Raw genomic sequence first — 16780 nt, 5'->3', positions numbered from 1 at the left:
ATTAGTCATTAATCAAGAAAATTCTACACAACTGAAGTTCCCCTCTTCTCAGATGACCTCTGCTTGCCTCAAGTTGAAAACAAAACAAAACAAAACAAAACAAAACAAAACAAAACAAAACACCTTAACCAGCGTGCGTCCCATTTGTAATCCCATACCTCTGAAGGTAGAGACAGAGTTCTCTATGAGCAAGCTGGCTAGCTACACCAGCTGAGTTGGCAATCTCTGAGCCCAAATGAAAGACTCTGTCTCAATATAGAAGGTGGAGGGTGATTAAGCAAGATACCTGACATCAACTTATGGCTTTCACATGCGTATGCATGTAAAACTACAGAGAGAGAGAGAGAGAGAGAGAGAGAGAGAGAGAGAGAGAGAGAGAGAGAGAGAGAGAGCATGTGAACTTGCTTTACAAACTATAAATGCAAAAATAATATGGCTATTTTATTCCACTAAAATCATTGTATTCAAAAATGCAAATGAGATAAATGATTTTATTTTAAAAAATTCACTCCTTGTAAAAACCAACAGTAAATGCTTTGGATGAAAACATGGTAAGATGTTCTGCATCTGATTCACCACCAAGGAAAAACAGCCCAGGGAGGGCTCAGCTTTCTTTTCAGTCTTCCATTTTGTTAGGGGTGTCTTTGATTGCTTCTTGTTAGAATCCAAGAAATCTTGAGAGAGTGCCACAGAGCAATGTGTCTAAAAACCTAAAGTGTGAACACAGATGATCACCATTTATATATTAGCTTACATATTACCAGGAAGTATATAGCTAGAGGTCTCTTCATTAGTTTTGTGATGATGTCATGATTTAACTACATGACCATGACAAAGAAGTCTAGGATACCACTATCATTTCCCCCATAGCCTACACCAGCATTTAGATCAATCCATAAATATGTTGGAGGGAGGGCACCAATTCACCTTGAGTCAAAAGGCCAGTAACAGATTCTTTCTTTTATTCTAGGATTAAGCTTTGCTACGCATCACCTTCTAATCTGTTTTCTATCTTTGAAAATTGGGTATGTCTGTTTGCTTCTTTGTTTCTGGGATGAAACATTTACCAAAAACAACTTAGCAAGGAAATGTTTTGTTTCAATTTAAGCTTCCAAGTACCAGTTAACAGTTGGGAATCACTGATGGAAGTCAGTGCAAGAACTCTAGACAGGAATCTGGAGGCTAGATTGGAAGCAGAGACCACAGAGGAATACTGATTTATCTGTGTGGTTTACTCAGCTTGCCGTCTTATACCCCCTGGAACCACCTACCCAGGTGTAGCACCAGCCACAATGGTCTTGGCCCTCCTGTATCACCCACTAATCAAGAAAATAGCAGCATTTAGATCATTTAGACTTGCTGACAAGCCAATATAATGGAGATATTTTCTCAAATGAAATTTTTGCTTCCCAGATGAGTCTAACTTTTAGGTTAACATGAACAAAGCCACTTCCTCTCAAGGATGAAGCAGGATAACAGTATTCATGTAAAAAAAAGAATGGCTTGGAGAACTAGAATGGTGGAAGCAAAGGTGAGGTTCTCTGCTTGGGAAGCAGCACCCATTACAAGACTGACCTTAATGTACCACAATCATCTCGAAGTCAGTGATGAAGATTTCCCCCAGTTCTTGGGTCAGAATGAGTGGGCAGCTCCCTTTAGAGCAGACAGCGATGAACCAACCAGGGAAGGCTGCAGACTCAAATGTAGAGGTTGTACCACTCTTCTTGTGATAGAAGAGAGAGGCTTTTACAGGTTCCTTTTTGTTGTACATTTCCATTATGTTCCCTTCCTGGTGGGTGAGAAGGAGATCCCAGGAAGAAATGTCACCACGGGAACTCTTCACTTGTTTTCAAACATCAGACTCCATCTTTTAAAGCAGCCCGGAGACTTCTGGTTCTCATTAGAGACTTATATACTCCAAATATATGTTAAGAGTATAGTAGACACAAAATTTCAATTTTGTTTGTATTTTCAATGTTTTGAGACAAATTCTTGAGACAAATTCTCTCTGGGTAGTCTCAATGCTAAGATCAGAGGCAGGTACCACCATGTCTAGCTGTTTCTCTCTCTCTCAATCTCTCTCTCTCTCTCTCTCTCTCTCTCTCTCTCTCTCTCTCTCTCAATCTCTCTCAATCTCTCTCTCTCTCTCCACCCTCCTCTCTGTAGACCAGAATAGCCTTGAACTCAGAGATCTGCCTGCCTCTGTCTCCTAGTTGCTGGGATTAAAGGCATACACCATCACTGCCTACCTCATTCACTCTTAATGTTTTGAAAGAATAAATTGGCATAAGTTTTGGAGATAATACACCATTGTTTTAGCCATTCACTTCCTGTTTCCTACAAATAAAGATGTTCAAAGAATGTTTACACAATAGCATAAATTTTGAGTGAAATACAATTGTCTTTGTGAAATTTCTTTAATGTTAGCACTATGGACATCTTTATTGTCAGGGGATGTCCTTTCATGTGTTGTAGGTTGATCTGTGTAGGCAGTATCCCTACCCTTCACTCACTAGACAAATGGCACTTTCTTGTCTCCAATTGTAACCACCTGTTATAGTTAGGGTTTCATTGCTGTGAAGAGATTCTATGACCACAGCAACTCTTACAAAGCAAAACATTTAACTGGGGTTGGCTTATAGTTTCAGAGGCTTAGTCCACTATCATTATGGTGAGAAGTATGTCATCGTGCAGACATACATGATGCTAGAGAAGGAGGTTAGAGTTCTACATCTTGATCCACAGACAGCAGGAGGAAGACTGAGACATATTTCCTCTATCAAAGCTATGCCTAACTCAATATGGCCACACCTCCAATAATGTTACTCCCTGTACCACTCAAGTATCTTGACATTGACAACTTATTTCCTAGTCAAAAATCATTCTATTTTGTTTAATCATAAAACTGAGCATTTGCCTATGACTGCTCATTGAAATAAATCAAGATAATAATTATGGTGCCAAGAGGTCTAGTTTAAATTGCCTTACTATAATATATTTTTTTATTAAATAAAATTAAGATGACCATTGCAGAGACTTATATATATTTTTTCACAAAAATTATCAGTGAAATTTTGTCTAGAAGATAAACTCATACACTCTGTGACAGTTTAAATGTCCTTGTTTTTTGTACACTGGCCAGACAGACCAGCTTAGTTGGTGAGCTCCAGATTTGGTAAGAGATCTTATCTTAAAAATAATGTGAAGCTCAGTCCTCTGTGCACCTTCCCTGCCAGAGGAGAGCTTGCTTCCAAGGAGTATTCTGAACCCAGTACTCAGGTGAGATCAGCATTTTCTCTCCAGTGTCTCTTTAAGGCAGGTTCACGTAGGAGCTCACAGGCCACAGAAGCAGCAGGGCAGCTGGGACAGGGTTCTATGGGCCTATATCTGAAGACAAGAGGTGGGACTGTTCCACAGTCCTCTGTGCACTGGTCTTGCCAGGAGAGAGCTGGTCTCCCAGGAGTGCTGATACAGGCTTACAGAGTCACAGGAAGAGCAAGCTCCAGCTATCTAAAGCAAGAATATCTAACACCAGAGATTACCAGATGGTGAAAGGCAAACACAAGAATCTTACCAAAAGAAATCAAGACTACTTGGCATCATCAGAACCCAGTACTCCCACCACAGCAAGTCCTGGATACCTCAACACACTGGAAAAGCAAGATTTGGATTAAAAAATTATATCTCATGATGCAAGTAGAGGATTTTAAGAGGGACATTAATAACTCCCTCAAAGAATTATAGGAGAACACAGGTAAACAGGTGAAGGAATTGAACAAAACCATCCAGGATATAAAAATGGAAGTAGAAACAATAAAGAAATCACAAAGGGAGACAACTCTGGAGATAGAAAACCTAGGAAAGAAATCAGGAGCCATAGATGCAAGCATCACCAACAGAATACAAGTGATGGAAGAAAGAACATCAGGTGCAGAAGATTCCATAGAAAACATATACACAACAGTTGAAGAAAATGCAAAAATACAAAAAGATCCTACCTCAAAACATTCAGGAAATCCAAGACACAACGAAAAGACCAAAGAATAATAGGTATAGATGAAAATGAAAAAATTTCAACTTAAAGGGCCAGTAAATATCTTCAACAAAATTATAGAAGAAAACTTCTCTAATCTAAAGAAAGAGATGCCCATGAACATACAAGATGCCTACAGAACTCCAAATAGACTGGACCAGTAAAGAAATTCCTGCCAACACATAATAATCAAAACACCAAATGCACTAAACAAAGATAGATATTAAAAGCAGTAGGTCAAGTAACCTATAAAGACAGGCCTATTATAATTTCACCAGATTTCTCACCAGAGACTATGAAAGTCAGAAGATCCTGGACAGATGTCATATTGACCCTAAGAGAACACAAATGCCAGCCCAGGCTACTATACCCAGCAAAACTCTTAATTACCATAGATGGAGAAACCAAGGTATTTCATGAAAAAACCAAATTCACACAATATCTTTCCACAAATCCAGCCCTTCAAAGGATAATAAAGGGAAAACTCCAACACAAAAGGGAAACTAAGCCCTAGAAAAAGCAAGAAAGTTATCTTTCAACAGACCTAAAATAAGATAGTCAGATGAACAGAATCCCAACTCTAACAACAAAAATAACAGAAAACAACAATTACTTTTCCTTAATATCACTTAATATCAATGGATTCAATTCCCCAATAAAAAGACATAGACTAATAGACTGGCTACAAAAACAGGACCCAACATTTTGCTGCAAACTGGAAACCCACCTCATGGATAAAGACAGACACTACCTCAGAGAAAAAGGCCTGAAAACAATTTTCCAAGCAAATGGTCTGAAGAAACAAGCTGGAGTAGCCATTCTAATATCAAATAAAATCAACTTTCAACCTAAAGTTTTCAAAAAAGACAAGGAGGGACACTTCATACTCATCAAAGGTAAAATCTATCAAGATGAACTCTCAATTCTGAATATCTATGCTCCATATACAAGGGCATCCACATTCATTAAAGAAACTTTAGTAAAGCTCAAAGCACACATTGTACTGCTCACAATAATCGTGGGAGACATCAACACCCCACTCTCATCAATGGACAGATCCTGGATACTGAAACTAAACAGAGACACACTGAAACTAACAGAAGTTATGAAATAAATGGATTTAATAGATATCTATAGAACATTTTATCCTAATACAAAAGGCTAATCCGCACCTCTCCAAAATTGACCATATAATTGGTCACAAAACAGGCCTCAACAGATACAAAAATATTGAAATTATCCCATGCATCCTAATAGATCACCATGGAATAAGGCTGATCTTCAATAACAACATAACTAATAGAAAACAACCATACACATGGAAGCTTAACAACACTACTCAATGATAACTTGATCAAGGAAGAAATAAAGAAAGAGATTAAAGACTTCTTACAGTTTAATGAAAATGAAGCCACAACATACCCAAACTTATGGGACACAATGAAAGCAGTCCTAAGAGGAAAACTCATAGCTCTGAGTGCCTCCAAAAAGAAACTAGAGAAAGCACACACTAGCAGCCTGACAGCACACCTAGAAGCTGTAGAACAAAAGGAAGCAAATTCTCCCAAGAGAGTAGACAGCAGGAAATAATCAAAGTCAGGGCTAAAATCAACCAAGTGGAAACAAGAAGAACTATTCAAAGAATCAACCAAATGAGGAGCTCGTTCTTTGAGAAAATCAACAAGATGGACAAACCCTTAGCCATACTAACTAGAGGGCACAAGGACTGTATCCTAATTAACAAAATCAGAAATGAAAAAAGGAGACATAACAACAGAATCTGAGGAAATCTAAAGCATCATCAGATCTTACTACAAAAGGCTATACTTAACAAAACTATAAAACCTGGATGAAATGGACAAGTCCTAGACAGATACCATGTACCAAAGTTAAATCAGGATCAGATTAATGGTCTAAACAGTCTCATATCCCCTAAAGAAATAGCAGAAATAGCAAGTCATTAATAGTCTCCCAACCAAAAAAGCCCAGGACCAGATGGGTTTAGTGCAGAGTTCTATCAGACCTTCAAAGAGGACCTACTTCCAACACTCTGAAAACTCTTCCACAAAACAGAAACAGAAGGTCCTCTATCTAATTTGTTCTATGAAGCCACAATTATTCTGATACCTAAACCAAAAAAAGACTGAACAAAGAAAGAGAACTTCAGACCAATTTCCCTTATGAATATCGTTGCAAAAATACCCAATAAAATTCTCCCAAGCTGAATCCAAGAACACATCAAAATGATCATCCATTATGATTAACTAGGCTTCATCCCAGGGATTCAGGGATGGTTCAATATACAGAAATCCATCAATGTCAACCACTATATAAACAAACTCAAAGTCAAAAACCATATTATCATCTCATTAGATGCTGAGAAAGCATTTGACATAATCCAATACCTGTTCATGATAAAAGTCTTGAAAAGATCAGGAACTCAATGCCTATACATAAACATAATAAAAGCAATCTACAGCAAGCCAGTAGTCAACATCAAACTAAATGGAGAGAAACTTGAAGCAATCAGACTAAAATCAGGGACTAGACAAGGCTGCCCACTCTCTCCCTACCTATTCAATATAGTATTTGAAACCCTAGCCAGAGTAATTCGACAACAAAAGGAGATCAAAGAGATACAAATTTGAAAGGAAGAAGTCATAATATCACTATTTGCAGATGATATGATAGTATACATAAGTGACACCAAAAATTCCACCAGAGATCTCCTAAACCTGATAAACAGTTTCAGTGTAGTAGCTGGATATAAAATTAACTCAAACAAATCCGTGGCCTTTCTCTACACAAAGGATAAACAGTTTGAGAAAGAAATTAGGGAAACAACACCATTCACAATAGTCACAAATAATATAACATACCTTGGTGTGACTCCAACTAAGGAAGGGAAAGTTTTGTATGATAAGAACTTCAAGTCTCTGAAGAAAGAGATTGAAGAAGATCTCAGAAGATGGAAAGATCTCAAATGCTCATAGATTGGCAGGATTAATATAGTAAAAGTGGTTAGCTTGCTAAAAGCAATCTACAGATTCAATCCAATTCCCATCAAAATTCCAACTCAATTATTCACAGAGTAAGAAAGGGCAATTTTCAAATTTACCTGGAATAACAAAAAACCTAGGATAGCAAAAACTATTGTCAGCAGTAAAGGATCCTATGGTGGAATTACAATGTGTTACCTCAAGCTGTACTACAGAGCAATTGTGATTAAAAACTGCACGGTACTGGCACAGTTACAGACAGGTAGATCAATGGAATAGAATTGAAGACCCAGAAATGAACCCACACACCTATGGTCACTTGATCTTTGACAAAGGAGCTAAAACCATTAGGTGGAAGAAACCCAACATTTTCAACAAATGGTGCTGGCTTATCTGGCAGTTATCATGTAGAAGAATGTGAATTGATCCATTCTTATCTCCTTGTATAAAGCTCAAGTCCAAGTGGAACAAGGAACTCCACATAAAACCAGAGACACTGAAACTTATAGAGGAGAAAGTGGGGAAGAGCTTCGAAGATATGGGCACAGGGGAAAAATTCCTGAACAGAACAGCAATGGCTTATGCTGTAAGATCAAGAATGGTCAAATGGGACCTCATAAAATTGCAAAGTTTCTGTAAGGCAAAAGACACCCTCAATAAGACAAAAAGGCAACCAACAGATTGGGAAAAGATCTTTACCAATCCTAAATCAGATAGAGGGCTAATATCCAATATATACAAAGAAATCAAGAAGTTAGACTCCAGAGAACCAAATAACCACATTAAAAAGGTAGTACAGAGGTAAACAAAGAATTCTCACCCGAGGAATACTGAATGGCTGAGAAATACCTAAAAAACTGTTCAACATCCTTAATCATCAGGGAATTGAAAATCAAAACAACCCTGAGATTCTACCTCACACCTGTCAGAATGGCTAAGATAAAAACCTCAGGTAACAGCAGATGCTGGCGAGGATGTGAAGAAAGAGTAGCACTCCTCCTTTGCTGGTGGGATTGTAAGCTGGTACAACCACTCTGGAAATCAGTCTGGTGGTTCCTCAGAAAACTGGACATAGTACTACTACCAGAAGATCCAGTAATACCTCTCCTGGGCATATACCCAGAAGATGCTTCAACCTTTACTAAGGACACATGCTCCACTATGTTCATAGCAGCCTTATTTATAATAGCCAGAAGCTGGAAAGGACCTAGATGTCCCTTAACAGAGAAGTGGATACAGAAAATGTGGTACATTTTCACAATGGACTACTATGCAGCTATTAAAAACAATGAATTTATGAAATTCTTAGGCAAATGGATGGATCTGGAGGATATCATCCTGAGTGAGGTAACACAATTCCAAAAGAACACACAGGATATGCACTCACTGATAAGTGGATATTCCCCAGAAGGTCAGAATACTCATGAAGGTCAGAATTTGCAATACACATGAAACTCAAGAAGAAGGAAGACCAAAATGTGGATACTTAGATCTTTCTTAGAGTGGGGAACAAAATACTCATGGAATGAGTCACAGAGACAAAGTTTGGAGTCAAGCCTGAAGGAATGACCATCCAGAGACTGCCCCATCTGGGGACTAATCCCATAAACAGCCCCCTAACCCAGACACTATTATGGATGCCAATGAGAGCTTGCTGTCAGGACCCTGATATGGCTGTCTCCTGAGAGGCTCGGCCAGTACCTTACAAATACAGAGGTGGATGCTCACAGTCATCCATGGGACTTAGCACAGTGTCCCTAAAGAAGGAGCTAGAGAAATTACCCAAGGAGCTGAAGGGGTTTGCAGTCCCATAGGAGAAACAACAATATGAACTAACCAGTACCCCAGAACTCCTAGGGACTAAACCACCAACCAAAGAGTATACATGGTGGGACTCATGGCTCCAGCTGCATATGTAGCAGAGGATGGCCTAGTTGGACATCAGTGGGAGGAGAGGCCCTTGGTCCTGTGAAGGCTCTATGCCCCAGTGTAGGGGAATGTCAGGAAAGGGAAGTGGGAGTGGGTGGGTTGGGGAGGAGGGGGATGGGGGATGGGATAGGAGGTTTTCGGAGGGGAATCGAGGAAAGAGGTTAACAGTTTAAATGTAAATAAGAAAAACATCCAATAAAAATTAAAAAAATAAAGAAAATAAAAATAATGTGGGTAGAGATGAAGGAAGATTATCCAGTGCCAATCTGACTTATTTATACACACATGTGCTCACATATAACTTACTTTTGTAAGATGAAAGAAAATGTTATTTTGGAGAGTTGGTTTAAAAAAATCCCCTACATTTTTCCTTATTCTTTGGTGATGTATGAACCCTTAAATCAGTATAAGGATAATCTGGTAATTATCTTTTAAAAGATTTGAAAATCAGAGTTTCTGTTAAGTGAGTGCTTTGTGAAAAGGTTGGGCCCCTCATCCTTGGCCAGGAGAGAGCAGCTCCTTCTTTTCTAAACTCACCCCAAGCTGTAGCACAGGCTGCTCCCCATCCTTTGTGCAGAACAGGCAGCTCATCGGCCTTTGCACTCCCATGTACGTGGGATCCCCCCTGTTCGTCTCAAGAGTGTCCAGATATTGGCATGGGAGCAAGGTAATAGTGACTACAAATGCAAGGCAGAGAGCAGGGTTCAGCTCATGTTTCCAAAGCATCGTCTCTAAACTCAGCACAACAAAACAGAGGCTGCAATCTTCTCACCAACCTTCCTGTCACTGCCACACACCAGTGGGCTCAGAGAGGCATCCCATTCATGTGATTGACAACTTCTCATGGATTCCAAAATTCACCTCATAGACCTTTCTCTTTTATTTAACTCTTTGGAGCTTCACAGAAAAAAAAAATCTCCCACCATTTCCTCAACCTAACCTTCCATTCCTCCTAGGGTCACCTACCTCCTTTTTCCTTGACCCATCCCTTGGTTGTCTAAGACTATGACTGCCCTCTCTTCTAAATTATCCATGCAATGCTCTTCTCCAGATACGGGCAGTTAACACATGTGTGGTAAAATGAAAGGCCGAGGACACACTCACAACATTAGCCAGAGGGGCTGCCACAAAGGGCCAGGGCTACTCACCTGGAACTGTTTGCTCTTTCCTTGGGACTGCAGTGAGGATATTGTTCTGCAGGATCCACACACGACTACTAAGATCCTGAACATGTCTAAGCGAAGGTGATGCTGCTCTTAGTTCTGTAAGGAAAGTAAAAAGTAAAAAGGTCGAAGGCACAGAATATCTCCCCTTTCCAATCTTTTGCTTCTTCATGAAGATGATCTTTACCTTTCTCCTTATTCATTATGGTGATGTTGTTTCTGAGCTGCCAATCTGCAGATTGACCCTAGGAAAGACACAGAGTTAGTCCTAAGTCACAGTTTGACCCAGGTCAGATGAGCTGGTGAACGCCTTAACTGTGACCCCAGGCAGATTCTCTAAACCAAGCGTCACAAGGTCCCATTGTATCCTTAGATTCATCTTATTGTCCAAGAGAAGCAGCTACTCTAGTTCCCATGTAGGCCTGAGGTACAAGGGGACAGAGAGCACCAAGGTCAGAGCCAAGCAGCAAGAGATTCTGGGCAGTGGCTGAAAGCCACAGGCTGCGTTTCTAACCTGATTGAATAGGAATGTGTCTGCACACTACAGAACTACACCCACTACTGTGCTCAGCTTCTCTGACAAGCTCTACTAAGGTCCAAGCCTTTTATCCACAACACGAAAAGAGGAGGTTATGCCTCAGTGCACCTAGGACTGCTGGACACCCTAGATAATTGCTGGTTCCATGTGCTGGAGGGCTTGTTAAGCATCTGTTGGAATAAATGGCAATTGTAGTATGCTTGTGACTTAGGAAACATTGGAAAGGGAGGGCTTGCTAAACCTGTGAGAGCAGTAATCAGGAAATAGGTCACATATTTTAACCTGATGGAGGAAAGAAACTTCATGGGATTTCCCCAGGATGGATGACTGGACTAGGTGACGTAAGATGAAGTACTAGAATATTGCTTCTATTAGTAGGAACCTACAGGAAGTGCAAGTGTGTATAAGAAGACGATTCTCTAAGTCCTATATTATTTTTAAACTGATACAAGTCACCTCAGGCTGACTCCAGTGGATATTCCACCTTCTCCCAGCCAATATTCACGTTGCTTCTCCACCGCAAGTTCTGACCAAAGCAAAGACATCTCCTGGACTGCCTGTCCACATTTCAGCAGATTTAAGTCATTATCTTGTTATAGGAAGAGGAAGTCTGATGAACCACTCACATTTGGGGTGCTCCCTTTCGACACTCTATTAGGCACAGATCACACCCAAACAGCAATTTTATTAAGCAAGACAGAGACACAAGGTGGCTGTATCTGAAATGGGCAGAAGCAGCAGTAAATGGATCTGTAAGAATTATTTTTAAAGGGAAAAAGGAGGAAGATCATGGTAGAGTGGGCTAGAATGAGTAGGTAGGTTCTGGTTGGACTTGTTAGTCAATGTAGCAAAATAGGAAAATTTGATAGCTGGATCTCCGTAGTTACCCCCAGGAAGGAGTCAGGCACAACAAGGAAGTGGCCAAATAAGGGAATCCGATGGTTTTGCAAGAGAGGGGAGCAGGAAGGTCAGCATTTGATGGTGCCATGTTTGTCATGCTTAGGCCTAGTTGTCAGATGGTCTATCAGTTGTCAGAGTGCCCATCGTTAGATTTTTCTGAAAGGAAACTGAGGCAATGATTTTGATGCCTTTTCCTGTATAGGAGTTACAGTGTGCCTCTGAAAGATCTGAAAACATGTCACTTTCATACCTTAGTGGGTTCCATCTGAGGGACAAATACTACCAATGAGTTAAGGGACTGGTGGATAAGGTCCCGGCCTCCTAGTCTTCTGACAGGCAATTCTCAGGCTTCTTAGAGGGCCCCTAGTGGGTCCCAGCCACAGTTACCTATAAAAGTAACTAGTGTCTACTGAATTCCCTGTAGTCTTCTCCTAAACAAGTGCCCTGCTCTAAAGAAAACCCCAACAAGCCAATAGTTCAATATTCAAAAGGAAGACATTTGCATTCAAATAATATATATTCAAAGTAAAACTTTAAACATTTATAACTGTGCTAACAATTGATTCTAAAGTGTAGATTATGCATGTTGTATTGGCATCATTTGACATCTGGTCAGAAATACAAAAGCCCAGGCTCTACTCCAACCTACAGAATCAAGATCTGAAAGAAAAGAACATTAAAAATTGCTATACCAGCCTGGCGTGGTGGTGCATGCCTTAAATCTCAACACTCTGAAGGCAGAGGCAAGCGGATCTCTGTGAGTTTGAGCTCAGCCTGGTCTACATGGTGAGTTCCAGGAGATTCAGGGCAATGTAGACAGATTCTATCTCAAAAAATTTTATTGCTATGCCTTCTGTGTTTAAAATATAAGGCCCATGCTCTGTAACAATCAAATCAACACCAAAAGCAAGTGGTCAGGGCTCTGGGCATGCTTGGGGCTGGGAGGAAACAGGTTCAGAGCCCTGAAGCCATTTTTCCTCTAATCTCTGAAAACTATACAAATGGGCTTTGTTGGCACCAAGCCAAAGGAGAAAGAGAAAGACAGAATGAAGCCAAGCTGGAGAATCAGAGACAGCTTATCTTGGATAGCTAGGAACAGATTTCATCTACTGAAAATAACTCTTAAGAATTTGGTAGCTTTGAGCCCAAGGGTGGTATACAGATCTAATTTGGGAAACTTTGTTCACTGCTGTAGAGCCTGAGAAATTTCCAAGGTTGTACAAATGTCTTAGTTAGGGTTTCTATTGCTATGAAAAGACGCCATGACCAAAACAACTCTTCAAAGGAAAATATTTAATTGGGGCTAGCTTACAATTCAGAGGTTTATTTGATTGTCATTATGGTGGAAAACAAGGCAGCATCCAGGCAGACCTGGTGCTGGAGTTCTACATCTAGATTGGCAGAGAGAGCAGGAAGAGAGTGAGACACTGGGCCTGGCCTGAGAGCTCAAAGCCTGTCCCCAGTGATATATTTCCTTCAATATGGACACACCTACTCCAACAAGGCTACATCTCCTAATAGTGCCACTCCCTATGAGTCTATGGTGGTAATTTTTATTTAATTCACCACAACAAGACACCGATAACTATATTCCTCCAGCAGGGCAATTAATAATAAGAATGTTTTGACAGTATGAAGACAAATCTTTCACCCATACCAATTTCTGTACTGTTTGCTTTCCACAGTCCTAATGCACTTGGCAGATATTGAGCTAACATATTAGCTAGACCATACAATCTGGAGAGTGTTGAGATGGGGAATTAATATTCAAGACCATGAGATGTAAATCTAAGCATTGCCAGCAGAGGTCCTGTCACATGAAGAAAGAAAGCTACCACTGTACTGACAACTCTGGTGGACCGTAGATACTTCCTCAGTGCAGACTCAGTAACAACATGAACCATTGAGAAGACATGCATCCATCAGTACATTTGACCCTTGACCCACGCCTGGAATACAATGGCAGTTTCCAACTTTTGAGGCCCCAGAAAGAAACTAGTATAATACCCCATTTTCTCCTTTTCTTCCCTTTCTCTATCTTTCTTTCTTTCCTTCCTTCCTTCCCTTCCTTCCTTCCTTCCTTCCTTCCTTCCTTCCTTCCTTCCTTCCTTCCTTCCCTCCCTCCCTCCCTCCCTCCCTCCCTCCCTCCCTCCCTCCCTCCCTCCCTCCCTCCCTCCCTCCCTCCCTCCCTTCTTTCTTTCTTTCTTTCTTTCTTTCTTTCTTTCTTTCTTTCTTTCTTTCTTTCTTTCTTTCTTTCTCTTTCTTTGTTTTTTTCCTCCTCCTTCTCCTCCTCCTCCTCCTCCTCCTCCTTCTTCAATTTCCCTTCTTACCTTCTGCCCTCATGTCTAATAGGATTTTGACTTTGATGTATCTCAGTTTTCAGGTTTGTTTCTCTCTTGAATATATTCATCCAATTTTGTTTATGTATTTCTTCTCATTTGGGCTGAATGTTTTTCTTATTCTTTCTTTCTTTTTGTTAAGATTTTTTATTAGATATTTTCTTCATTTACATTTCAAATGCTATCTCAAAAGTCCACTATAAAATGCCCCCCGCCCTGCTCCCCTACCCACTCACTCCCACTTCTTTGCCCTGGCATTCCCCCTGTACTGGGGCATACAAAGTTTGCAAGACCAAGGGGCCTCTCTTCCCAGTGATGGCCGACTAGGCCATTCTTCTGCTACATACGCAGCTAGAGACACGAGCTCTGAGGGTACTGATTAGTTCATATTGTTGTTCCACCTATAGGGTTGCAGACCCCTTCAGATCCTTGAGTACTTTCTCTAGCTCCTCCACTGGGGGCCTTGTGTTCCATCCTATAGATGACTGTGAGCATCCACTTCTGTATTTGCCAGGCACTGGCAAAGCCTCACAGGAGACAGCTATATCAGGGTCCTTTCAGCAAAATCTTGCTGGCATATGCAATAGTGTCTGCGTTTGGTGGCCGATTATGGGATGGATCCCCGGGTGGGGCAGTCTCTGGATGGTCCATCCTTTCGTCTTAGCTCCAAACTTTGTTTCTGCAACTCCTTCCATGGATATTTTATTCTCTGTTTTAGGGAGGACTGAAGTATCCACACATTGGTCTTCCTTCTTCTTGATTTTCTTGTGTTTTGCAAATTGTATCTTGGGTATTCTAAGTTTCTGGGCTAATATCTACTTATCAGTGAGTGTATCCCATGTGTGTTCATTTGTGATTGGGTTACCTCACTCAGGATGATATCCTCCAGATACATCCATTTGCCCAAGAATTTCATAAATTCATTGTTTGTAATAGCTGAGTAGTAGTACTCCATTGTGTAAATGTACCACATTTTCTGTATCCATTCCTCTGTTGAGGGACATCTGGGTTCTTTCCAGCTTCTGGCTACTATAAGTAAGGCTGCTATAAACATAGCATAGAGAACATAGAACATAGAGAAGCATGTGTCCTTATTACTAGTTGGAATATCTTCTGGGTATATGCCCAGGAGAGGTATTGCTGGATCTTCTGGTCGTACAATGTCGACTTTTCTGAGGAACCACCAGACTGATTTCCAGAGTGGTTGTACAAGCTTGCAATTCCACCAACAATGGAGGAGTGTTCCTCTTTCTCCACATCCTCACCAGCATCTGCTGTCTCCTGAATTTTTGGTCTTAGCCATTCTGACTGGTGTGAGGTGGAACCCCAGGGTTGTTTTGATTTGCATTTCCTTGATGATTAAGGATGTTGAGCATTTTTTCAAGTGCTTCTCCACCCTTCAGTATTCCTCAGTTGTGAGTTCTTTGTTTAGCTCTGTACCCCATTTTTAAATGGGGTTATTTGAATTTCTGGAGTTCAACTTCTTGAGTTCTTTGTATATATTGGATATTAGTCCCCTATCAAATTTAGGATTGGTAAAAATCCTTTCCCAATCTGTTGGTGGCCTTTTTGTCTTATTGACAGTATCTTTTACCTTACAAAAGCTTTGCAATTTTATGAAGTCCCATTTGTGGATTCTTGATCTTACTGCACAAGCCATTGCTGTGTGGTTTAGGAATTTTTCCCTGTGCCCATATCTTTGAAGCTGTTCCCCACTTTCTCCTCTATAAATTTCAGTGTCTCTTGTTTTATGTGGAGGTCTTTGATCCACTTAGACTTGAGCTTTGTACAAGGAGATAAGAATGGATCAATTGGTATTCTTCTATATGATAACCACCAGTTGTGCCAACACAATTTGTTGAAAATGCTGTCTTTTTCTACTGGATGGTTTTAGCTCCCTTGTCAAAGATCAAGTGACCATAGGTGTGTGGGTTCATTTCTGCGTCTTCAATTCTATTCCATTGATCTACCTGTCTGTTGCTGTACCAGTACCATGCAGTTTTTATCACAATTGCTCTGTAGTACAGCTTTAAGTCAGGCATGGTGATTCCCCCAGAGGTTCTTTTATTGTTGAGAATAGTTTTTGCTATCTTTTTTGTTATTCCAGATGAATTTGCCAATTAGTTTTCTTTTTCTTAATTTCTTTAATTTTTTTTTTCGGTCCTGATGTATTTCCTTTTGTTCTATTTGTACATCTGATAGTGTTTTGACTTTATCTTATTAAGGGGATTGATAATTTTAATAATTTAATATTCAGATTTTAATATTCTTTGTGTGTGTGTGTGTGTGTGTGAGACAAGGTTTCTCTGTGTAGCCCTGGCTCTCCTGGAACTCACTCTGTAGACCAGGCTATCCTTGAACTCAGATATCTCTGTTTCCTAAGTGCTGGGATTAAAGTCATGTGCTACCACTGCCTGGTTCAGGTTTTAATTTTTAATCATTTATTTGTGTTTTTGAACTTTTAAAGTCATTGGTAAAATTTTAAATTTTCAGTTCTAAACTTGTGGGTTTTTAAAAGCCTTTTCCTTTATCTTGCCTTCTATAACATCCTATACATTCTATAACTCTACTATGCCTTTTCCACTCAAGTATTTAACCTAGCTTCTCTATTTCTCCCTTTCACCTGCCCCCTTTCCTTATGTCATTAATTTATTATTTCATTGCTACTCTATATGATTCTCTCTTTCATAGCACATTTTCCATGATTTTTTTTCTTTCTCATTTTTGTGGTCACTAATGATATAGAATGATGTGCCAGTATGCTATTGTACATTTTAAGGTGTATTTCTATATCCTGTATGGTATGAAGTTTCTGGTACAGGAATTTGCTTTCTCCTTACTGGGTGGTACTGGGATTGAAACTGAAATGTAGGCAGCTC

At 40.1% G+C, this 16780-nt stretch overlaps 1 protein-coding gene across 1 annotated transcript; it reads right to left on the bottom strand.

Moving 5' to 3' along the window:
- Positions 1–472: 472 nt before the first annotated feature.
- On the bottom strand, positions 473–10757 carry Il1f6 (interleukin 1 family, member 6). The gene is made up of 6 exons (NM_019450.3): positions 10639–10757; positions 10312–10369; positions 10110–10223; positions 9499–9638; positions 1576–1789; positions 473–710 (listed from the first exon to the last, which is right to left on the bottom strand). The coding sequence occupies exons 2-5, from the start codon at positions 10325–10327 to the stop codon at positions 1577–1579; spliced, it is 483 nt and encodes a 160-aa protein (NP_062323.1). The 5' UTR covers positions 10328–10369; positions 10639–10757; the 3' UTR covers positions 473–710; position 1576.
- Between the last annotated feature and the right edge of the window lie 6023 nt (positions 10758–16780).

This window comes from Mus musculus, chromosome 2 (assembly GCF_000001635.26).
Source record: "Mus musculus strain C57BL/6J chromosome 2, GRCm38.p6 C57BL/6J".
Classification (NCBI taxonomy): domain Eukaryota; kingdom Metazoa; phylum Chordata; class Mammalia; order Rodentia; family Muridae; genus Mus; species Mus musculus.
This window is presented reverse-complemented; position numbering and strand designations above follow the sequence as displayed.